The sequence below is a fragment of the Dromiciops gliroides genome, chromosome 6 (genome assembly GCF_019393635.1).
Source record: "Dromiciops gliroides isolate mDroGli1 chromosome 6, mDroGli1.pri, whole genome shotgun sequence".
In the NCBI taxonomy this organism is placed as follows: Eukaryota; Metazoa; Chordata; class Mammalia; order Microbiotheria; family Microbiotheriidae; genus Dromiciops; species Dromiciops gliroides.
The window spans coordinates 235,204,692-235,229,737 of record NC_057866.1 but is presented as its reverse complement, the minus strand read 5'-3'; the positions used below and the strand labels follow the sequence as shown (position 1 = coordinate 235,229,737).

At 36.6% G+C, this 25,046-nt stretch overlaps 1 protein-coding gene across 1 annotated transcript; it reads left to right on the top strand.

Annotated features, from left to right (window-relative positions):
• The first annotated feature begins 1,318 nt into the window (after positions 1-1,318).
• Positions 1,319-2,104, top strand: LOC122732657 (E3 ubiquitin-protein ligase RNF170-like). The gene has a single exon (XM_043972941.1). The coding sequence runs from the start codon at positions 1,331-1,333 to the stop codon at positions 2,102-2,104; it is 774 nt and encodes a 257-aa protein (XP_043828876.1). The 5' UTR covers positions 1,319-1,330.
• Positions 2,105-25,046: the final 22,942 nt, after the last annotated feature.

Here is a 25,046-nt window from a genome sequence, read left to right as displayed (position 1 = left end):
GGGATACAGAAAAAATTAAATAGATGCTTCCCAAAGGGAACATAAATAAATAAAAGTAAGTAAAAATATTTTAGGGTATACTAACAATTGGGTGGATCAGGAAAAGCTTCAGATAGAAAGTAACATTAAAATTCAGCCTTGAAAGAAACTTGAAGACATACAGGGTACAAGGGGAAGTAGATTGAGTATTAGGACTTGAAGTCAGAAAGACTGGGGATCAAATTTCACATCAGACACTAGCTGTGTGACCCTGAGTGAGTCACTTGCCCAATTTGGGCCTCAGTTCTTTCATCTTTAAAATGAGAAGGTTGGATTCCATGGCCATTAAGGAATCCTTCCTGCTCTTAATCTATGGTCCTGAGACAAAGAGAAAACAAGATAACTGATGGCACCACAGTGAAAACTTGTGTCTTTTTCTTCCTTTTTTTTTTTGGCAAAAGAACTATTTGTGGAAATTTGTTAAGCAGGACTTTATATTTGTAATGGGGTTTGTATTTCTTTCTTCCTCAATGGATGAGCATTGGGAAGGGAGAGAATTTGGAATGGAAAATATAATAAAAATTTTTAAATAAGACCAATTTGACTATTTAAATGCTAATAAAATATGGATTTCAGATATCTTTCAAAATCAAAAATAAGAATGGAGGATTCACATTGAATGAAAAGAAAATAAAGAAAAACATCAGAAATTATTAACCAAATTAAAACAAATATTTAAAAGAAATGGATAGACAAATATCATGAAATACCAAAATTTACAGAATAGAATATAAATTATGCAATACCATCTCAGAAAGAGAAACTAAATAAAGTTTTTAAAATATCCCAGAAAGGATCCAGATTAATTTAGTAGTTTGGTTTTTCCAAAGGATAAAATTCTATGTAAATTGCATGAACATTTTGAAAAGTGAACAAGTTGAGAGCATTTACATATTTTTGCAAATCTCTTTAATAGAAGTCAATTGGGCCTGGTCCCGTCCCCGCCCCCGCCCCGCGGCCGCTCTCCCTTGCAGTAGCCTCCCTGCTCCTCCTACAGGGGGAGCCGGAGAGCTGGAGGGGACCGGGGCTGCGGCTGGGGCGGGGAGTCGCCGGTTGCTGGGCAACCCGGCGGCGATCGAGAACAAGTCAGCCCACTTCGGCGTCCGCCGCATCGGGGGCCTGGCCGCCCGCCTGAGTGGGAATCGCGTCGTAGCCTCTTCCGGGCCGGGACGTAGCGGCGGGATTTCCCCAGGCCTGCGCCTTGGAAGTGCCTAGCGGAGATAACTGGAGGCTGGACCAGGGGCGCGCCCCGGGACCGGGCCCGCAACTGACTGGCCGCCCGAGAACTGGAATGGACAAACATCAATCTGGAATTCAGAGTTTGAAACTGGGTGATTCAATTATAGAAGGAGTAAGTGACCAAGTCCTTGTGGCAGTTGTGATCAGTTTCGCTTTCATTGCTACAGTGATATATATACTTTTAAGAAATGCAGAACAAAATATTCACCCTGATAACCAAGAGCTAGTGTGGGTGCTTCGGGAACAACTTCTGAGAGATCAGGATGCACCAGCTGTTGTTCGGCAGCAGTTCTACGCTGATATGTCTTGTCCAATCTGTTTACATCAGGCTTCTCTTCCTATTGAAACAAACTGTGGACATCTTTTCTGTGGTACCTGCATTATTGCATATTGGCGATATGGTTCATGGCTTGGGGCCATTAGTTGTCCAATCTGTAGAGAAACGGTGACCTTACTCTTACCAGTATTTGGTGAAGATAATCAGACTCAGTATGTCTCAGAATTGCATCAAGATATTTATGACTATAATCGAAGATTCTCAGGACAGCCCAGATCAATTGTGGAAAGAATTATGGATCTGCCCACTTTACTGAGACATGCATTCAGGGAAATGTTTTCAGTTGGGGGCCTTTTCTGGATGTTCCGCATCAGGATATTACTTTGTTTACTGGGAGCTTTTTTCTATCTGCTATCACCTTTGGATTTTGTGCCTGAAGCCTTGTTTGGAATTCTAGGATTTCTAGATGATTTCTTTGTCATCTTTTTATTGCTTATATACATATCCATCATGTATCGAGAAGTGCTAACACAAAGGCTAAACAGATGAAATAAATGAATGTTGCTTGAGCTTATGTGGGAAACCATTCAAGGGAACCATAACAAAACACTTGAATATCATTTTGCAGGTTCAAAAACATCTTAGGAAATTTTGCTAACTGGAACTGTATCAGTACTTTGGAGGATGTAATACTGAAGCTAGATTTAATACTAAGTCTGTTCAGTAACTAGCTATATAAAATAAGATCTTCTGAAAAAGTCACTCTATGAGGGGATTAAATGAAAAGGAATATTTTTATATCTTGAATTTACCTATCCCTTAAAATGAGAAAGTTATTAAATATGCAATTCATCTAAAAAAAAGTCAATTGGATTCCCAAATTTGCTGTTTTGATATATTGTTTGGAATTGGAAAATTTAAATAATTTATATGGAGAGGAGTATTCTAATAAGTAAAAAATATATATTATGAAAATAGTTTTGAACTTGTTAAACTCTTAAAAGTTATTTTCAGGGCCACCAAGAGATCAGTGGACCACATTTTTAGGATGTGCTACATAAAAATAACATTCTTATGCTCATAGACCTATAAAATAAAAGCCTTGAACAAAATAAAACAACCAATTAATTTTTTTTAATCCACAGATGATAACGATGAGTGTGCCATATCACTGGTCTTTAGGACTGCATTTTTATTCATGATATGCCTACAAAACATCTTTACATAAACAAATAAAGAAAACAAAGACAATGATAAGTCTAGTAACATTTTTTTTTCATTTCAGGCTTGACTTCTTTGCCACTGGAAAAGAGGCAACTATCCTGTGCTGTCCTTACCATGGCTCCAAAGTATTTAAATTGCTTCTTTCTGGCTGTTTGCAATATTTTCTCCTTGACCTGGATGTTTTCCTTTTGGGATCTCTTTCTGGAGGTGAATGGTGGATTCTTTAAATTTCTATTTTGTCTTCTGCTTCTAGAATATCAGGGCAAATTTCCCTGATTATTTCTTTGAAGATGATGTCTAAGCTCTTTCCTTGATCATGGTTTTCAGGTAGCCCAATAATTTTCAAATTATCTCTCCTAGACCTATTTTCTAGGTCAGCTGTTTTTCCAAGAAGATATTTCACATTGCCCTCTATTTTTTTATTCATTTGGATTTGCTTTATTGTGTCTTGGTTTCTCATAAAGTCACTAGTTTCCATTTGTTCAATCCTAATTCTTAGGCAATTATTTTCATCAGAGAGCTTTTGTATCTCCTTTTCCATTTGACTTTTCAAACTGTTGACTTTTTTCTCATGACTTTCCTGCATCACCCTCATTTCTTTTTCCATTTTTTCCTCTACCTCTCTAACTTTATCTTCAAAGTCCTTTTTGAGCACCTCTATGGCCTGAGACCAATTAATATTTTTCTTGGAAGCTTTATATGTAGGAGCCCTGACATTGCTATCCTCTTCTGAGGGTGCCCCTTGATCTTCCTTGTCACTAAAGAAGCTTTCTATGGTTCACAACTTTCTCTGCCTGCTCATCCTGCCCATCTTTCACTTGACTTTTAACTCCTTCTTAGTGTGGGATCCTGCTTCCAGGTTATACTGTCCCAAGTTTCAGGGGGTCCCAGGTTTTATGATTTAATGAGGGGCAGTTTCTTTACTTGCCTGGCCCTTTCTCTGGTCCATAGATAACCCCAGTCCAACTTGCCAATCAACCAGGCAGCAAAACTTTGTGTGCTGTGGTTCCTAGCTCTTACAAGCCTGTGCCCCTCCCTGACCTGGGCTGCCACCACTCAAGGTTTCTTACTGGTTCCCTGCTGGGGTAGGACATCCAAATCCTCCCTTAGCTCCTACATACTCCCCCATAGACTCCCCCTGGTCAGTCATTCAGCCCTCGCACCAGATTGTAAACTGAGTTCAAGAAGACACCAGGACTGCAGCTGATTTGGAGGCTGGGGGTAAATTTCTCCAGCGCAGCCTCCCTGGAGATGTATCTGTGTCAGCATGATCTTGGGGCTGGACTCTACTTCCAGTCCGGCTCCCTCTCCTGCCAAACTACCAAGCTGTCTTTGGTTGGAAAATAATCTCAGCCTTCTTTTTGTAGGTTCTGCTGCTCCCAGAGTTGTTTTCTGGCTGTATTTGGAGGTTTTTCGAGTAATTGTGTCAGGAAGTCTGAGCATTTCCATCCTTCATTTTCAAAAAAGGCCAATGACATCATGAGAGTGATATATTGACTCATGCATGAATTTGATTTACAAGGCAGTTTCACAAAGTTGTCAGTTTCACTCTCTTCCAGAGTCATCCAAGTCTAGTGGCAAAACAAAAGTCAAGATGACTGGTGTTGTACCAGGATGCAGCAGATGACCTTCATATGTTCGATATCTGACCTATCTCTAAACACTCCACAATGCCTATTTAAGCAGTTTCATGGCCATTGGAACAAATTGTTCTCCTCTACCCATTCACATGTTTGGGCTAGACTTCTAACTAACTCACTAAAGGGTTTGATGCCTGTCATTCATGTTTGTTAATATGAATTTATGGATCACCTGGATTTGATGGAGCTGCCTTATTATCCAAAAAGGATTTTTATGAAACCCTGGATTAATAGGAGCAAAATGCCCTTTGACTAAACTCCAAACTGAAGCCAGATAGCTAGCAGATAAGTCCCTATCTGTTGACTTCTTTCCCCAGGATAGTGAGTCCCTATATTGTAAAAACATCTAGGCATCCTTCTCCTTGCCAAACTCCCTTTTGGAGCATCATATAATCTTATAATAATGTTTCCATTAAGTTGAACTGTCAAACTGATTGATATTTTCTACATTCTTGTTATTATAACTGAAATTGTTAAACCAATTTGCATTACAGCCATTGTCCATTCTTGTTACAGTATTTGCTTTTAGGTTGATTGTGTTGTGCTAATGAAATGAAAATGTGCTCTAACCAGAAACTTTATATACACTCAGAAAGAGGGAGTCTTTGAGATCCTTCTTTGGAAGGGGTCTCTGTATGATTCATGCCTGCTTGTTCTTGGGACAAATTAACTGGTACTATGTTGTTGTTTTTTCCCTAGCAGTTCTCTTATGGTTTTTTTTTCATAGGAGGACAGGAATGGAAACAAAATTTGACAACCTCGACCTGGTTTATCCAATCTGCTGAAATGGTTTACTGAGGTGTGGCTAGTGCACATGCTATAGTTTCTCAGAGATACAGGTAAGAGTGGGTCATATGTGGATACCAAATGTAAATAAGCAGCCCCAAAGAAGATCTTATCAAGCCATCACACCAGAAGTTCTAATCCTCTCTGAAGTCTCTGAACCCATATATCCTGTTTTTGTATCCACAGTGCTGAATAGTGTTTACTAGATTGACAATTTGTATAATTTATAGATGTAGTGAACTATCAATTCATTCTAACATGACATTACTTTGTAGAACTAGACAATATAATTTTATCTACATTATTTAGGTAGTCATTCATTCAGGTTTGTTTTTATGATTTTTGCTTTTTAGAACAAGTTTTTATTTAATATTTATTTTCCCAGTTAAATGTAAAAATAATTTTCAAAAAAAAATTTTAATATTTGTTTTAGAAAACTTTGAGTTCCAAATTCTCTCCTTCCATCCCTCTCCTTGACCTTCATTGAGAAAACAAGGTGTTTGATATAGGTTATATATGTGCAATCATGTAAAACATATTTCCATATTAGTCATCTTATGAAAGAAAACAGACAAAAAAAAACCAAAAATAAAGATTTTAAAATTTTGCTTTGCTCTTTATTCAGACTCCATCAGTTCTTCCTCTGGAGATAGATTGAATTTTTCATCACAAGTCCAAGTGAATTGTCTTAGATAATTATATAGCTGAGTAGCTAAGTTATTCACAGTTGATCATAATCTAATATTGTTCTTACTGTGTACAATGTTCTGGTTCTGTTCATTTCACTTTGCCTCAATTCATGTAAGCCTTTCAAGGTTTTTCTGAGAGCATCCTGCTCATCATTTCTTATAGTACAACAGTATTCCATCACAATCATATACCACAACATGTTCAGCCATTCCTCAATTGATGGCCATCCCTTCAATTTCCAATTCTTTGCCACCACAAAAAAGAACTGCTATAAATATTTTTGTACATATATGTCTTTTTCCTATTTTTAAAATCATTTTGGGATACAGATCTATAGTGGTATTGCTAACTCAAAGGGTATGCACAGTGTGATAGCCCTTTGGACATAGCTCCAATTTGCTCTCTAGAATGGATAAATCAGTTTACAACTCCAACAACAATGCATTAGTGTTTTCAATTTTCCCAAATCCTCTTCAATATTTGTCATTTTCCTTTTCTGTCATATTAAGCACTCTGATATGTGAGAGATGGCACCTCAGAGTAGTTTCATTTGCATTTCTCTAACCAGTAGTGATTTAGAGTAATACACCTAACTTTGTTAATAACATGAAAGCTCTTCAGAGTAACAAGTATCAGTTTCCCATGTAAGAATGTAAATGGTTTAGCCTTATGGAACTCTTTATGATTTCTCTTTCCTGTTTACCTTTTTATGCTTCTCTTGAATCCTATATTTGAAAGTCATTTTCTATTTGACACTGGTCTTTTCATCAGGAATTCTTAAAAGTCTCCTATTTCATTGAATATCAATTTTTCCCTTGAAGAACTGTACTGTATTTCTGGATAGGTTAATTTTGGTTGTACTTTTTTGCTTTCTATAATGTCATATTCCAAGCCTTCTACTCTTTTAACATGATAGCTGCTAAATCTTCTGTGATCCTTATCAAGGCTCCACAGTATTTGAATTGCTTCTCTTTTGATTGCTAAAAGTATTTTCTCTTTTACCTGGGAGCTCTGTAATTTGCCTATAATAATTCTTGGAGTTTTCATTTTGGTTTCTCTTTCAGGTGATGATCAGTTAATTCTTTCAATTTGTATTCTATCCTGTCGTTCCAGGATAATGGGTAGTGTGTTGTTTTCTTTAGTAATTTCTTGAAATATGATATCTAGGCTCTTTCTCTGATCATAGATTTAAGGAAGTCCTATAATTCTTAAAATATCTCTCCTTGATCTATTTTCCAGGTCATTTGTTTTTCTGATGAGAAATTTCACATTTCTCAACAATTTCTTCAATTGTTTTCAATCTTTTCACTTTGTTTTATAGTTTCTTATTGGTACATGAAGTCACTAGCTTCTACTTGCCCAATTCTAATTTTTAAGTAATTACTATTTTCAATGAAATTTTGTACTTTCCATTTAACCATTTCTGCTTTTTTAGGAGTTAATTTTATCAGTGAATTTTTATGCTGCTTTTTCCATTTGGGCAATTCTGTTTTTTTTAAGATGTTACCAAACTCTTTTCATATGAATTTTCATAATTTTTTTCTTTGCTTTCATTTCTTTCCCTAATTTACCCCTACCATTCTTATTTGATTTTGAAAATAATTTTTAGCTCTTCTAGCAATTCTTCTTGGGCTTGTGCACAATTCACATATTACTTTAGAAGGCTGTTTTGATTTGATTGTCTTGTTCTGACTTTGTGTCTTGATCTTCCCTGTCACCATATTATCTTTTTGTGGTTAGGTTCTTCTTCACACTATTTCTTGATATTGAACTTTATGTTAAAGTTGGGCTCTGTTCCCAACATGGGTCCTGGAAGGGGCACTGTCTCAAGATTTGGGGTTCTTTTCACTGCTGTTTCCAGAACTATTTCTGAGAATTTTGAAGTTTTTGGCATTTCCAAGGTTTTCTTGATCTGGGGAGAAGTATATTCGCTTCTCTATTGGTCTGCATTCTGGTGCTTTACCTTGGAAGTGCCCCTGATCCTTTGAGATTATAATCAATATAGCTCCTCAGAGCTCCAATTCCCTTGGGACCAGAAATTATAGTTCCTCAGACTGCCCTATTCTCATGGGACCAGAAGTGATACTGTTCCTCAGGATCCCTGATACCTTGTGACCAAATGTAATACTCAAAACTTCTACTCCCTCTTGACCAAAGGTGCTTTTCTCCAACCTTGAACTATTACCTAGAAATGGGTATAGACAATGGATTTGCTAAATAGCATCTGATACTGCATCCAGTGGTTCTTTGTAATCTCTTTCTGACTAATTTCTAGGTCCTCTTAAAGTCTCTGAATTGAGAGCTCACAATGTTGCTGTTATTTCTTTCACCACCACCTAGTCCCATCACTATTCTTTCATTCATGTGTGCTCCAGGTCAGTCTTCAAACCCATGCCATGCCTATATCTTTCCAACATTCTAAGTTGTCTTTGCCTGAAAAGGTCTCACTTTGACCTTTTGTTTTCTCTGCAGCTCCAAAATTTGATTTAAGGTGTTATTTTAATGTTGTTTTGAGGCAAATGTTGGGAGAGCTTGGATAAATAAATGCTTTCTTACTCCACCATCTTGGCCCTGCTTCCCAGAAGTCTCCAAATATATTGTTAAAGATAAAAATTGCATATGGAGGGAAGAAAGTACATAGATCATAAGTATCTTATATAAAAATTTGGCTTCTGTAATTCGAAGGGGGACCTCTAAAACAGCATAAAATGTCCATTAGTTTATTTACCAAAGACACACTGGTTTATATTATAAAATAATTAGTAAAATCTTAGAATGGATGATGAAAGATGAGCAGTATTATTCCATAAAACCAGAGAAGGAGGGGAAGATGAAACTAGTTTATAACAAAAGGTTAGCATCAACCCAACTAAATTAATTTTGTGAGCATTTAATTTTACAAGTAAAAACTGGACAGCAAACTAAAGAAAAATGGAAGATATCTTTATTACAAAATGTTTAAACCATCAATGACATTGGGGCAGCTAGGTGGCACAGTGGTCAGGAGTACCTGAGTTCAAATCCGGCCTCAGACATTTCACACTTACTAGCTGTGTGACCCTAGGCAAGTCGCTTAACCCCAATTGCCTCACTAAAAAAAAAAAAAACATCAATGACAGCATTTCCAACATATTTAAACATTAATATGACTGTCTTGGAGATGCTTTTAGAAAAGGTAGAAATATCATTTAAAATGCAGACAAGAAAAATCAATTGGATTAAACAATATCTATGCAAAGGAGAATCACACTGGAAGAAATACTACTGTGATGACATTAAGGTATAAAATCATAAGGTATCTGCATGGAGTTAGATACAAAAAAAAAGGAAAACAGACTGTATTAACACAGAAAAAGATGAAACAATAGAGAGCAAGAAAAACTGCTGAATCATCTATACAGATAAATCAGAGACATCCTTGATGAAGATGTTAGTAGGGAAAAGACAAACTTTCACGTCCAGCATGTCATAGTATACGACATAGTTACCCTCACAGAAATGACTGCATTGTCCCATCAAAATCATTCAATATTCCTTTTGGAATCTAGAAAAAATATCTTTTTTGAGCACTGTATGAGCTTAACTATCACATGAAATCTAAAATAGGGAGGCACTGTCCTGAAGTCTAGATGATAAGAAGATTACTATGTATTAATCAATTGGTCAGAGAAGTTAAGAAGTAAAAGTTTTAATGAAGGAATATAGTTTGCACTTTTAAGCTTAATTTAAAGGCAATTAAATAGAATAAATGTTCGTGTTTTCCCTGTTTTTTACTTATGCAGCTGATTTTTTCCAGATAATGGAAGGATTAAGAAAAAAATGTTAACTGCTTCTCAGACATTGGCAAAACAGAATTTCACAGCTATCACTCCCCAATGAGTTGTCCATCTGCATAAAATTGAATTGTATTCTTTCTGCCTTTTTTCCTATAATTCTAAGATGAAATTGGGGCAGACAGTGGAACTACAAATTTTCTTCTTGTCTAACCTCAAGCTGTGCTCCTAATTATTTGCCCTTGAAAAGGCTGTTGGAATTCAAGTTTATAAGTCTAAATAAGTAAAAATTTCAAGTTAATAGGTATTAATAGATGTAATTTGCATTCAAAAGAAAGTTTCTGAACTTCTCAGGCTAATTACAGAAGGTGTTTGTCTCCTGAATGCTTTTATTTTATTGGTTAGGTTAAGAACTTTGGGGATGTGCCCATAGGAAGCTTTTCTTTATCTTAGGCCTGAGGGATGGCACTATGAATCACACACACATACACACACGTGTGCATATATATGCATACATATACAATACACATATACATGTGATATATATACATATACATTGAAAGAAGTTAGAAAACCCAAGACACAGAAGTGAGGAAGCAGAATATTAGAGTATGGGGAACAATATCATGGAATGGAGATGGAAGATGGAATATCATATTCATGGGAGGCCTGGGTAATATGATTTTAGAGTATTGTGTGTATATATATAAATATATACATATATATGTGTGTGTGTGTTACATGTGATGTGGACATATATTCACCTCATATATATACATGTGTGTATATATGTCTATGTTTATAAATATTTATGCATATATACATATATATCAGAATAAATGGGTCAGCTAGGTGGTACAGTTGCTAGGTCACTGCATTTGGAATCAGAAAGACCCATCTTCATGAGTTTAAATCGGGCCTCAGACATTTATTAACTGTGTGACCCTGAACAAGTCACTTAATCCTGTTTGTTTCAGTTCCTTATCTATAAAATGATCTGGAGAAGGAAATGGCAAACCATTCTAGTATCTTTGACAAGAAAACTCCAAATGGGGTCACAAAGAGTAGGACATTACTGGAAAATGACAGAACAACATGAGAATATATACTCTTTAAAATCTGCCTATGTGTTTATAAATGTATGTGTGTATAGCTATGAAATGAATATGAAAATAAAGAGAAAGTGGGCTGCACTAAAATGATATAAATATCAGTATACATATATGTGTGTATATGCATATTAGTATATATATATCAGTAATATATATGTATTGCACACACACACACATACCACTTGAATATATTCTCCAAAGATACTAGTCCCAACTCCTGGATGTCTGGCTATCTTATGAACATCTTGTTCATATCCACTCTAAAGTTCATCAAATAAAGTTCATAGAACTTTCTGGGGACCTACATTATTTGGTATTTAAAACTCTTCACATATGTAATTAGCTTTTCTACTTTTCAATCTTCTCACATTCCACTCCCTCTAAATACTCTAAAATCATATTTCGAAGGCTGCCCATGAATATAATACTCCATCTCCTATCTCCATTCCATGATGTTGGCCCCCACACTGGGGGTTTCCTGACTTCTGTCTCTTGGGTTTTCTAACTTCTTTGAAGACTCAGCTGAAATTCCACTTTTCCAAGGAGGCCTTTCTTTGCCTAGATACTAGTTCATTCCTTCAAATTACCATACAACTACTATGTGTCTGTCTTGCTTATACCTAGTATCTATCTTTCCTTGAGGCCAAAGACAATACTTTTGCCTTTCTTTGTATTCTCCATGCTTGTAAAGGATTGTCTACACCCAGGAATGAAGAGAGCATCGTAATATCACTGAGCAGTCATTCCAGCCTTTCCTTAATGTCCTATAGTAACTCCATCTTGAGGCTAAACTACTATAGATAATATTAACATATCTGAATTAATTCCTTAATGATTACTGTACTCCCACCCCTCCATACCCTCTCCATCCCAGTGATTCAGAAACCCTAGCTGCTAATGCCAGTTGTTCAAACCTCATTCACAATATCCTACTGACTGTTCCCTTAATCTCAATCTTATTTTACCTCATTGTACCATTGAAAGTTATGTTGACTCCACATATCATTGTTCCTAGCCCTGTTTTTTTTATTATAAACACTTTTATTTAAAGTTATGAGTTCCAAATTTTATCCCTTCTTCCCTCCCTCCCTTCCCCCTTCCCTGGGGTAGTAAGCAAGCAGATATAAATTATACATGTGCAATTATGGAAAATGTTACCATATTATTCATTTTGTATAAGAAAACTTGAGGGGGCAGCTAGGTGGCACAGTGGATACTGGCCCTGGATTCAGGAGGACCTGAGTTCAAATCCGGCCTCAGACACTTGACACTTACTAGCTGGGTGACCATGGGCGAGTCACTTAACCCCCATTGCCCCACCAAAAAGAAAAGAAAAGAAGAGAAGAGAGGAGAGGAGAGGAGAGGAGAGGAGAGGAGAGGAGAGGAGAGGAGAGGAGAGGAGAGGAGAGGAGAGGAGAGGAGAGGAGAGGAGAGGAGAGGAGAGGAGAGGAGAGGAGAGGAGAGGAGAGGAGAGGAGAGGAGAGGAGAGGAGAGGAGAGGAGAGGAGAGAAGAGAAGAGAAGAGAAGAGAAGAGAAGAGAAGAGAAGAGAAGAGAAGAGAAGAGAAGAGAAGAGAAGAGAAGAGAAGAGAAGAGAAGAGAAGAGAAGAGAAGAGAAGAGAAGAGAAGAGAAGAGAAGAGAAGAGAAGAACATTGCTAACATTGTACACAATGTTCTCTTGGTTCTGCTCACTTCACTATACATCAGATCATACAAGTCTCTCTAGGTCTTTCTGAAATCATCCTGCTTGTCATTTCTTATAGCACAATAATATTCCATCACAATCATATAGAACAATGTGTTCAGCCATTCACCAAATGATGGGCATTCCTTTGATTTCCAATTCTTAGCCACCATAAAAATGGCTGCTATAAAGATTTTTGTACAAATAGGTCTTTTTCTCTTTTGAGGATGTCTTTGAAATATAAACCTAGCAAACTGGATTGAAGGGTATGAACAGTTCTATAGCCCTTTGGGCATAGTTCCAAATTGCTCTCCAGAATGGTTGGATCAGTTCACACCCCACCAACAGTGGATTAGCATCCCAGTTTTCCCACATCCCCTCCAACATCTAATATTTTCCTCTTTTGTTATTTTTGCCACTTTTATAGGTGTGAGGTAATACCTCAGAATTGTTTTAATTTGAATTTCTCTGATCTAGAGCCAGCCCTGTTTATTAATCAGTGTTGGGGGAGGCTCTGATGGGGAAGGAGATGCTGTCTGCAGCTTTTTTATTACCTCTTCTTTGTCACATACCCTTACCTGCAAATTTTCAAATTCTTGATACCTTGGGGAAGAACTGAAATACAAGGGCCCAACCTCTTTTGCTGAGATGATCCTATCTGCATTGTCTTAAAATTACCTATAAAAGTTGTCCCTCATTAATGCATTGTTGGTGGAGTTGTGAATGAAATCCCACCATTCTAGAAAGCAATTTGAAACTACCACTACTAGGTCCATATCCCAAAAAAATCATAAAAAGGGGGGAAAGGACCTATATGTACAAAAATATTTATAATAGGGTTTTTATGTTGGAAGACAATTTGAAATTGAGGAAATGTCCAACATTTGGGGAACAGCTGAACAAGTTGTGATATAGGCATGTAATGGAATACTATCATGTTATAAGAAATGGTGAGGAGGTGGATTTCAGAAAAACCTGGGAAGACTTACATGAACTGATGATGAATGAAGTTAACAGAACCAGGAGAACATTGTGTATAGTAACAGCAACATTGTGTGATGATCAACTATGGCAAACATAGCTCTGCCATCCAAGACAATTCTTGAACTCATGATTGAAAATGCTATTCATGTCCAGAGAAAAAATTATGGAGTCTGAATGTGGATTGAAACATACTATCAGGGGCAGCTAGGTGGCTTAGTGGATAAAGCACCGGCCCTGGATTCAAGAGGACCTGAGTTCAAACCCAGCTTCAGAACTTAATAATTACTAGCTGTGTGACCCTGGGCAAGTCACTTAACCCTCACTGCCCTACAGAAAGAAAGAAAGAAAGAAAGAAAGAAAGAAAGAAAGAAAGAAAGAGAAAAAAGAAACATACTATTTTCAGTTTTTTGTTTTTTTCTTTCTCCTGGTTTTTAAATTTTGTTCTGATTCTTCTTTCACAATATGACTAATGTGGAAATATGTTTAATATGATTGCATAGTTATAACCTATATAAGATTGTTTGCTGTGCTGCAGAAGGGAGGAAGGGAGAAACATTTTGTACAGAAAATTTTATTTAAAATGTTGATAACTACATTTACATATAGTTGGAAAAAATTAAATACTATTTCCAAAAAAAAAAAAGTTGTTCCTACCTTGAAGTCATTGCTGATCTTCAGTGATCAGCCTGTCAAGGTGTTGCTGTCTTAGTGTACTTATAACAAAATCCTTTTAATTCTCTTTGTCCTCATTTTTGCCTTGTTAATCAGGGTAAAATCCCAAATGGAGAATTTTCCTTTCAACACTGTCTCCTACAACACCTTCCTCTAAAACAATTCACACTTTCCACAATCCTCTGGAATGCCTACTAGAGAATAACAAACTAGCTTTCGTATTAAAACTTATGTTTTCTTTATCTGTCCAACTTCTTTCACTCAATGAGATAGTTTGTTTCTGATGACTCATCTGGTCACCTTTTCTAGTACTGGTTTCACTTTCCTTTTTGACTTGCTAATCATTTTATGGGGAAAGGTTGGAATGTTCTTTGATTCCCATTTCTACTTCCAATCGACTTTATGTTTGATCCCACAAATAATAGGGGCTATTGCAGTTCTAAGATTAGAGGGTTGTCATGGTCAGACCTAAACTTTAGAAAACCTTGAAAAAAATCATTTAAACTTTCTAGATCTCAGTTTCTTTATCTGCAAAAGTTGAAGGGGATTGGACTGGATGATCTTCAATATTTACTTTTTTGATTGTAGAATTGGTTATAGTGAGATTCCAATATGGTAATTTCTGTTCCAACCCCAATATTTGCTAACTGTATAAGTATGAACAAGTCACTTACTCTTTCTTTACAAAAAGAAAGTATTTTGTAAACCTTAAATCACTATGAAAAATAAGTTATCTTTTTAAAATTCCCTTTAAGGATATGTCATTTCATCATTGTGGATTAACCTTGCATAGCCATCCAGCAGCCCAGGGTCACCCCCATGAAATGGTTAGATACTAAAAAAAGGTACTTTTGTAGATGATTATGAAGATGGTGATGATATTTACATACCCAAGTAAGATTGGAAATGGCATAATGTAGTAGAAAGCATTGGATTTGGAATCAGATTGTCCAATTCAAATACCTATGTGACCATGAATAATTCTTTTGATCTCTTTGAGTCTCATCTCTAAGTATATGTGCCTTTTTTCCACTTACATAGCCACAACTCTAGTTCAAACTCTTATCATATCTCACCTATACTATTATCATAGTTTTCTAACTGGTCTCTCTGCCTTAAAAGCATTCTTCAAACCAATTCATCTTCCAATAAGTTGCCGTAACTAGAAATACAAAATAAATGCTGAATTCTATAACAAGAAAAATCTTCAATTTCTAAGTATCCTAAATGCGTTCAACTGCTGCTACTTTTCTTTCCTTTTTTCTTGATGATTTCAGGGGAAAATTTTGCAACTCTCCACAGAAAATTATAGAATTACCTCACTAAGCACTTGTTCCCTCATCCTTTTCAGCATGATGGCTTGTGACTCTAATCTACCTTTGATCTATTAGGTATAAAAAGCTGTAAACTCTGCTGCATCAGAACATTCTACATCTTTTCTAGGTGGAATTTACAAGAACAAAAATAAAATCAACATTACTGTATAAAAGTTATGTGTACCAAAATAAATATATTATCTTTTAAGATATAGTATTAATTTGGTACCTACCAAGTTGCTTATAAATACTTCTGAGTACTTTATTTTCCTCCATTCTCACAGATGTGAGAAGTGAAAAAATGATCCTGACTTAAAATTTTGTCAACATTGTCCTCCAAATTGCCATTTAAGTTAATTTTGAAATTATTTTCAGTTTCTCATTATTTTGTTGGTCCTTCCTCAATACATGCATCAATCAGAAAGCATAATAAAATATAATTCATGAGCAAGATGATTATATTTAGCAAATAAAAAATTATCACAATTATTTTCTTTTATTCGTCTTTTCTTCTTATAAGGAACCACTAAATTCTTTGACTAGAAGAGTTAGTGCATGATTTTTTATTCACAAATGATTGTGCATTCAATGCAGCCTCTGAAGCTGAGATGCAACAAAGTATGGATGAACTCTCTGCTGCTTATGCCAATTTTGGCCTAACAACTAACAAAAACACAGGTTCTCCACCAGCCAGCACCACACCATCCATACCTGAAGCCATCAGTTGCAGCAAATGGAGAAATATTGAATGCTGTGGATAAGTTGACTTACCTTGGCAATACACTTTCCAGGGATGTGCACATGGAAAATGAGGTTGATGCATGCATTTCCCAGAGCTAGCTCAGTGTTTGGGAGTCTCTGAAGGAAAGTGTGAGAAAGAAGAGGTATCAGACTGCCTACCAAACTGAAAGTCTCTGGAGCTATTTGGAAGGTGTATATGGGTTGTTGCCTCTTCTCTGTGAGAAATAATTATTAGTAAGGAATATCTTGGGGACCTAGAGATCCCCCCTTCTTTCTCAGTCTTCTCTTCCCTCCACTCAAAGGCAATGTCTCCTTGAAAGATTCCATCAAATCTCTCCATCTGGGCCAAGTCCAAGCCAACCTCAAGAAAAGAACCTTGGGTGGAAACAGATTATTTTATCTAGATAAGCTGAAGGACTTTGATTATGAGATTTGGCCTGCATAAAACAGTTCTAGGTGGAAACCATTGTTCCCCCATCAGCTTCAGTGGAGGGTCTCTTCATTTTTCCCATCAGGGTTCATATATCCCCTGACTTCATTTTAATATAACCCATCTCCAATCATGTTAACCAAGTAGATTTGAATGATGCTAACCAATTAGATTTGATTGCTGTGTAATGTACCTTCTACAGCTGGAAGGGTATAAGAATTGAGACCTGACCATGAGGAAGGGGTCTTTGGTTTGAGAGAGATGCCAAAGACTTCCTTTTATTAATATCCTGCCAGCCATATTAATAAGATGATTACATTAAGCAGAAATTATGTCTCCCATATTTTTAATATGGAGCTCTGACATCTTGGCTTTTTCCATGGCCTTTTCTCAATCCTCATTCTTGACCTTTCTATAGCTTTTGAAACTTTTTTATCACTTTCTTCTCCTTAATACTCTCTCCTGTCTAAAGATTTAGAACATCACTCTTTCCTGGTTTTCCTCCTACCTATCTGATGGCTCCTTGTCTGTCTCCTTTACTAGCTCACCCTCCATATCCTACTCTCTACCTAGAGGTGTCCCTCAGGATTCTATCCAGCATTCTTTTCTGTTCTCCCTCTGTACTACTTCATTTGGCATATTCATCAATTTCCATGAATTTAATTACCGTATTTATGCTGATGATTCTCATGTCTTCTTTTTCCTTCCCCATTCTCTTGGATAACCTCCAGTCTTGCATCTCCAATTGCCTTTCAGACATCTTGAACTGCATGTCCAGTAGACATATTAAGTTCAATATGTCCAAAACAGAACTCATTATCTTTCCCCTAACCCTTCCCCCTCTACCTTCTCTATTACTGTAGAGCCTAGCTTCTTAAACTGTGGGTTGCAACCCCAGATGGGGTTGTGTAACTGAGTGTGGGGGTCCCAAAAAGTTTGGCAACAGTAAACGGTTATGTTTACCTATTTTATATACCTATATACCCAGGGTCACATAAAAATTTCTTGAGTGAAAATGGGGAATGGGGGCAGCTAGATGGTGCAGTGGATAAAGCACTGGCCCTGGATTCAGGAGGACCTGAGTTCAAATTCAGCCTCAGACACTTGACACTTACTAGCTGTGTGACCCTGGGCAAGTCACTTAACCCTCATTGCCCCACAAAAAGAAGAGAAGAGAAAAGAAAGAAAAAGGAAAATGGGCATGAGTAGGAAAAGATTAAGAAGCCCTGCTGTAGAGGGCAACACCATCCTCCCCATCCCTTAGGTTCACAACCTAGTCGTCATTTCTGGATTCCTCACTATCCTTATCCCCCAAAGCCAAAGCCTGTATATTTCACCTTTCCATCTCTTACCACAACTCTAGTGCAGGCCCTCATCACCTCATACCTTGGTTACTGAAATAGCTTCCTGGTGGGTCTTTCTGCTTCATTTCTTCCAATTCCAATCAATTCTCCATTTAGCCTCTTAAGTGATTTTTCTAAAATTCAGAACTGATGCTCCCACAACCTTCTCAATAAATCCCAGTGGCTTTCCTCAGATCAAATAGAAAAGGCTCTTTTTGTCATTCAAAGCCCTTCTTAAACTAGTCCTCTTCTATCTTTCCTATCTTCTTACACCTTACTCTACAAAATTTCCTCTTTGATCCAGTGACACAGACATCCTGGCTCTTCCACAAACAAGACACTATCTCTTAGCTCCAGGTATTCTCTCTGGCTGAATTACTCTTACTCCACTGCTCCAACTACTGACCTCTTTGGCTTCCTTTAATCCCTAAATAAAATCTCACTTTCTGGAGGAATCCTTCCCTAACCACTCCCTCCTAATTCCAGTACTTTCTCTTTTTATTATTTATCCTATATATAGGTTGAATTAAATATATTTGTTTACATGTTGTCTGTCCTATTGGATTGTAAGATTCTTGAGGGCAGGGACAGTGGTCTCCATTTTTGTAAACCCAGCACTTATCATGGTGCCTGGCACTTAGTATATATTTAATGAATTGAATTGAATTTACAAATTGCAGAAGAAGCCTGAAATCAATAAAGGACAGTAGCAACAACTAGAAAGTACAATTAGGAAAAAAGACTATTATGTACAGAAATATAAGATGGAGGAGGACAATAAGTGTGCAACTATCCAAGAATTATATAGGGTTAGATGAGTAGCTTTTAGAAATAGTGCTTAAACAAATATGACATTAGGATACAGAATTAGAAACAAAATAGAAGGAAACTGGGAGGTTACTTGCATATTACACAAAACAGTTATTTCCTTACTATAATATAACATGTATTCCTGAATAAAACAGCTAATGGAATTTAAGCCCAAGATTTTAGCCAAGCCTGGAGTATTTTGAATGAGACTGTTCTACTTGATTGAGAAATTGGTAATTAAATTTTACAGCCTTCATGAGGGATGGAGTTAGCACAATAGATTTGAAGAGAAGGGACATTCTTCATTCTTCTTTAAACGAGACATGTATCATTCCAGATTCATTTTGAGAGCCACACCATGCATGAGGAGAGAAATAGATTCTTGGAAGAGATGTAGATATAAATATATGTTTATGTATTATATGTATATATATATATGCATAAATATGTCTACACATATGTATGTGTATATATACATATCTATCACCTAGATAGAGCTAAATACATACAAATATCTATAAATAGATAATGCTAGCTAGATCAATCTATTGATATAGATAGTTATATCTAAAAATATCTATAGCTATCTAGATGTTTTATATATGTATATATAACTGTATCTATCTGTGTGATCTATGTATATCATGTTAAGAAGCCAACATCATCCTATACACACACAAAATAGAATTTATCATTTCCATTCCTATTTTATGGCATCCCTTTATATACACATACATATATACACATATATCTGTATTATGTGTATATGTGTGTGTGTGTTACTGGCTTCTTGCCATGTTCCTGGTTTCCAGCTTTCTTCCCTAAAGACTTTGGGGAATTTCCCCTTAAATTGATATCAGGAATAATGTCTTAGTTGATTTAGATATTGATACCACCTAAAAGGCTTATTGATGTGTCTGTCTGTCTGTCTGTCTGTCTGTCTGTCTGCCTCAGGGAGAGGAAATGTTGGGATGACACCTAGATTTTCATTATGAGTGATTAAAATGCCATAGTGCTCTTGATAGAAATAAGGAAATTCAGCATGGATTTGGGTGTAGAGATTATGCAATGAGATCCTAATCTATTCAGGCCTTCATATTCTGTCCAATTCAGTTTAGCTCAACAAAAATGAAAAAGGATGATGATGATTAAGGGGGATTCTTACTCAATAGCCACTGTCTGAAAACCCTAAGCCAATTGAGGGGCTATCTGCTCCAGAATTAATCTACAGAGCAGTGTGTGGGTACTCTATAATGAGAGGAGAATTGTGCCTGTGCAGTTGCTAGTGTAGGGGGTGAGGTTGTTTTTATTCCCTTTAATAGCTATTGCCTAGATAGAATGGAAGAGGCTTGGAGTTTTCACAGGCACAGGAGGAATGGGGAAATTTGAGGCAAGAATGAGTGAATAAGAGTTTGAGTTGTGCCAGAGACAAATTCTGTTGCCTTTTTCAGAAAAGGTAAGCTGTGACCTATCTTTGAATCCATTGATTTGTTAACTTTGAGGTCATGCTTTAAAGAGCCCATTTGAGTATGACACCCTTACTTTAGAAAAAACAGCTACAGTTAACTTAAACATGTCCCCAAATCTTCCAATTCTATTCATAGTAAAGGTGCAATTAGGATAAAATAATTAGAAGAAATTTCAAGGAATAATCTTTGTAATTCCTTTGTTTATGTGTAAGTTTTCACTTAAGTATGCTGTTACTAAAAAAACAAAAAACCCTTTTTGGTTAAAGTTTGCTTCTTATAATCCATAAAGTCTATGCATATAACTAGTTTAAGTAGATTCTGTGCTAATTTCATTTCAAATTGATCTCAAAATGTAGCTCAAAACTTACTTCCTATATGAAGAACTTTCCTGATGAACTTGGAGTCAAGACTTAAGTTCAGATAATGGCTCTGCCACTTACTATCTCATGACATTTGATTAGATGACCTTTGAAGTCCCTTCCAGCTCTAGATATATGATCTTATGGGAAGGGTTCCCAACCCAACCTAGATCCATCCTTTTTCTGGTACTGTCTGCATCATTCATTTCACAATTAATCATGTCCTACCTTGTGACCTCTTTTTTCTATTATTGTTTTGGACAATAATAGGAGACAATTTGTCTTATGCAAATATCATGTTTCATTTAACTCTTCTAGTGTTTTATTTTTGGGTCCTCAAACTAGGTTAAAAAAACTCTTTGTAGACAAGGGCTGTTGATTTAAGTACTGTGTATCATACACAATGCCTTGTGCATAGTAGGCAATCAATAAGCTAATTTTAAATATAAAATTCCTGTTCAATTTTAGTGTCTTCTTTGATAAATAACTTGGTTTCTTTTGACTTGAACTCTATGTCCTAGTTTCAAAAGCCTTGATAAATTCTATTCCTATTTTCTTTCATCTCTTCATTAAATGTCCCTTGATTTGTCTCCTCCAACTGAACATAGTGTTTGTTTGCTTGTTTCTTGTTTGTCATGTAAGTTCACTTGCTGATCATAACTCCTTGCATATAACTCAGTGATAGGTTGATGTCTTAGGCTACTTGATCTTCACTTACTATTTCACAGTTAAGAGGGCAAATGGTGTAATCACTGCACCATAGTCACTCCAATATAGTAGATAGAAGGCAGACGTTGGAGTCAGGAAGACCTGGGTTCACTTCTGACACCAAGAACATACAAGGAATCCCTATACTTAATGAAAACATAGGTCCATAAGGGATATGTATGAGCACACATAACATCCCAGTGTACTAATAGTAAGGAGTTCTCCAGGTAGGAATCTTGAAAACTATTCATGGCACAGAAAATTATTGGTAAAAAGCAGAACTACTTAGTTTAGTTTTCATATCTAATTGTAATTCCATAATAGTATGTTATATATCTCAGAAACATTTAATAGGAAACATTAGCATTTTCTTTTTACATTCTCTTAGTTAGAAAAGTATTAGAGTTTTCTAAGCTACCAATAAATTCATATTTTTAAAAGTCCTTTCTCCTGGGGCAGCTACGTGGCGCAGTGGATAAAGCACTGGCCCTGGATTCAGGAGTACCTGAGTTCAAATCCGGCCTCAGACACTTAACACTTACTAGCTGTGTGACCCTGGGCAAGTCACTTAACCCCAATTGCCTTACCAAAAAAAAAAAAAAAAGTCCTTTCTCCTGCTACCACTTACCCCACTCTCATCCCCAATCTCTCAAGCCCTTAATCTGCCTCTGCCTTCACCTTCTATAATGCCTTCTGGAATGTCAGTTCTACTTCAACAAACATTCTTTCATCTTAGACCACTTCTTACACTCTCTACACTCTCCTGTGCTTTCCCTCTTTATATTCTCCATATCTATATATTCCATTATCGAGTACAGATTCTTTCATGTCTATCAATATACAAGACCAGAAGGAGAATGAAAAATTTTCTTTATCTCTCAACATGTGTTCATATCCCAAAGTGAAATGGGCTTCCTTAATAGCTAGTAGTATACCCCTCATTGGATAGTTCAAATAAACAATACCGTCTCCTCTTGGGAGTCTACCCTATCTACTAGATCCAGAACCTGGTTTTAATTTTTTATTAGCCCCCTTTCCTTTTGCAAGGATATCAGAATGTGGCTCAAAGTATCCATCTCCCATCTAACCCTTGTTTTCATGATTGGAGAATTTGTGTTACTCAGCCTCTGCAGTTATTCAATCTCTTCAGTTCCTACACTTTCATTCCACGTCAGCCATATACAAAGATACCCTATATCTCAATATCACTCGAAAATTTCCTACTTCTATGATCCAGAATTTGACATTTCTCTCTCAACCACAACACCTCATTCTTATATTTGTCCCTCTGCTTCACAACTCCCTAATCTTTATCCTCTCCAAGACCTCCAATCAGTTTACCCTTCTGTAAAGAATGGTGTAAATTGCTGGAACTAATATTCCCAGTTCTTCCCCTGTACACTTTCCCTTGAAATTAACCAATTTTACTATACAGAATGCACTTTGCCCTTGAATTCCTTAATCCTTTTTCTAACAACTATTAACACTTTGTTAATCTTTATCCCTGTGTTGTTTCTTCATGTGATTTCTATGTTCCTACTCCTGGACTGCTGAACATTGCTTGATGGAGTCACATAATGATGGTGACTAAATCCAGTACAAACTTATGTTAACTGATCCCAATTGGACCCTCCTTAATATAGGGTAATTCTTTTATTCTTCCCAGGTTTACTTCTCTTTTTTTGAGGCAATTGGGGTTAAGTGACTTGCCTAGAGTCACACAGCTAGTAAGCATTAAATGTCTGAGGCTGGATTTGAACTCAGGTCTTCCTGACTCCAGGGCCGGTGCTCTATCCATTGTGCCACCTAGCTGCCCCAAAGGATATTTTGGGTTTTGGGGTTTTTTGTTTTTGGAGTTTTTTGCAGGGCAATGAGGGTTAAGTGACTTGCCTAGGGTCACACAGCTAGTAAGTGTGTCAAGTGTCTGATCCAGATTTGAACTCAGGTCCTCCTGAATCCAAGGCCAGTGCTTTACCCACTGCACCACCTAGCTGCCCCCCCCAGGTTTAATTCTCACATTCCTCAGAGCAGCTATTCCTCAAAGCTCCTACACCATTTATTTCCATTCATTTTAGCAGACTCCTATTTTCCTGAGGAAACAGAGGTCATCTGATATGAGTGCCTTCTCTATAAAATACCTCAAGCACCCTGCATAGCAAAGACTGCAGTCTCTGAAGGATAGTTGGTTCTTCTCACTGTCAAAACCTCTAGTTGCATCTTTAACCACATTTCATTCCCTCTCTTCTAAGGTCTCAAACCTTAAATCATTCCCATGAATCCTCTCCCATCTTCAATCCCTCCTTGTCTACTGGTGTCTTCACTTCTGCCTAAAAATATTTCCCACTCTCATCATTTTTTGGTCTTGATATTTTTTAAAATCTTTACTTCAACTTTATTCCCCCCCCAAGCTAACATTCTACATTTCTTCTCCCTTTCATAGCAAACTTTGAGGGAAAATATCATTTATATTCATTGTCATTGGTTTCTTATTCTCCAGTCACTTTTCAACCCACTGAGCCCTTTTCTATTCTTACTTTTCACTTTCTCTTATAGTGATCTCTCTTAATCTTATGAGTTTGAGTATAATCTCAATGAAGATAATTCCCAAATCTTTATTGCCATTGCCACTTTCTCCCTTGTAAGGTCCAGTTCCACAATTATTGACTAGAAATCTTCATCTGGATATTCCATAAGCATCTCAAATTCAATGTGTTCAAGGAGAGAAGTCATTATCATCTCCCCTAAATTTCCTCCTTCAGTCATCAGTATTTCTTCTGTGGATATCATTATCAGATGTCACCCACGTTCACAGCCTAAGGGTAATCCATAATTCTCCATTCTATCTTATCACCACCCCCCAATCATATTTAATGACTTTCTAAATCTTATTGATTCTAAGTCCTGTACAATATTTCTTGCATGTATCCCTTTCTACTTATTCATATGATAGTCATCGGAGTTTAGGCCTTTAGCAGATCTCTATGAGATTAATGTAATTTTCTCTCCTCTCTACTCCCTTCCTATTCATTGTCAACAGAGTTGAAGAATTTATATTCCAAAAGCACAAATTTGAATTTGAATTCTCCTCTTCCAGAAGTCCCACAGCCTATCTGTTGACTCTAGGAAAAAATCCATACTACTCAACTTGCCATTTAAAGCCTTACATAGTCAGACTTAGTTCAGACTTAGTTGATATTCTGCATTTTTACATACTCATATATGTTCTATATTATATATGCTAAAATGAATATGTTTTATATACTATAATATATGTTTACATACATAATATATGTTCCAGTGCTGTTTCCTAAATTCAGTATTTTCCCTCTAGCTTCTTTGCATACAAACTCTTAGAACTCTTCCTTCTAGGTTCAATTCAGATATGACAGGAAGCTTTTCTTGATTCTCTTAGTTATTGCTGTTTTCTTCTTCCTTAAATAATCATGCATTCATAAGTTTGTTTAAATAGTTCTCAGCAGTGGGGACAGTTAGGTGGTACAGTGGATAAAACACTGGCTCTGGATTCAGGAAGACCTGAGTTCAAATCCGACCTCAGACACTTGACACTTACTAGCTGTGTGACCCTGAGCAAGTCGCTTAACCCTCATTGTCCTGCAAAAAAAAAAAATAGTTCTCAGCAGTACACATGTGTGTGAATGAGCACACACACACAGAGTAGTAACTAAATTCCATGAGGAGAGAGCTGGGTTGTCTTTTGGGGTGTTTTGGTTTTGGTTTTGGTTTTTTGGGT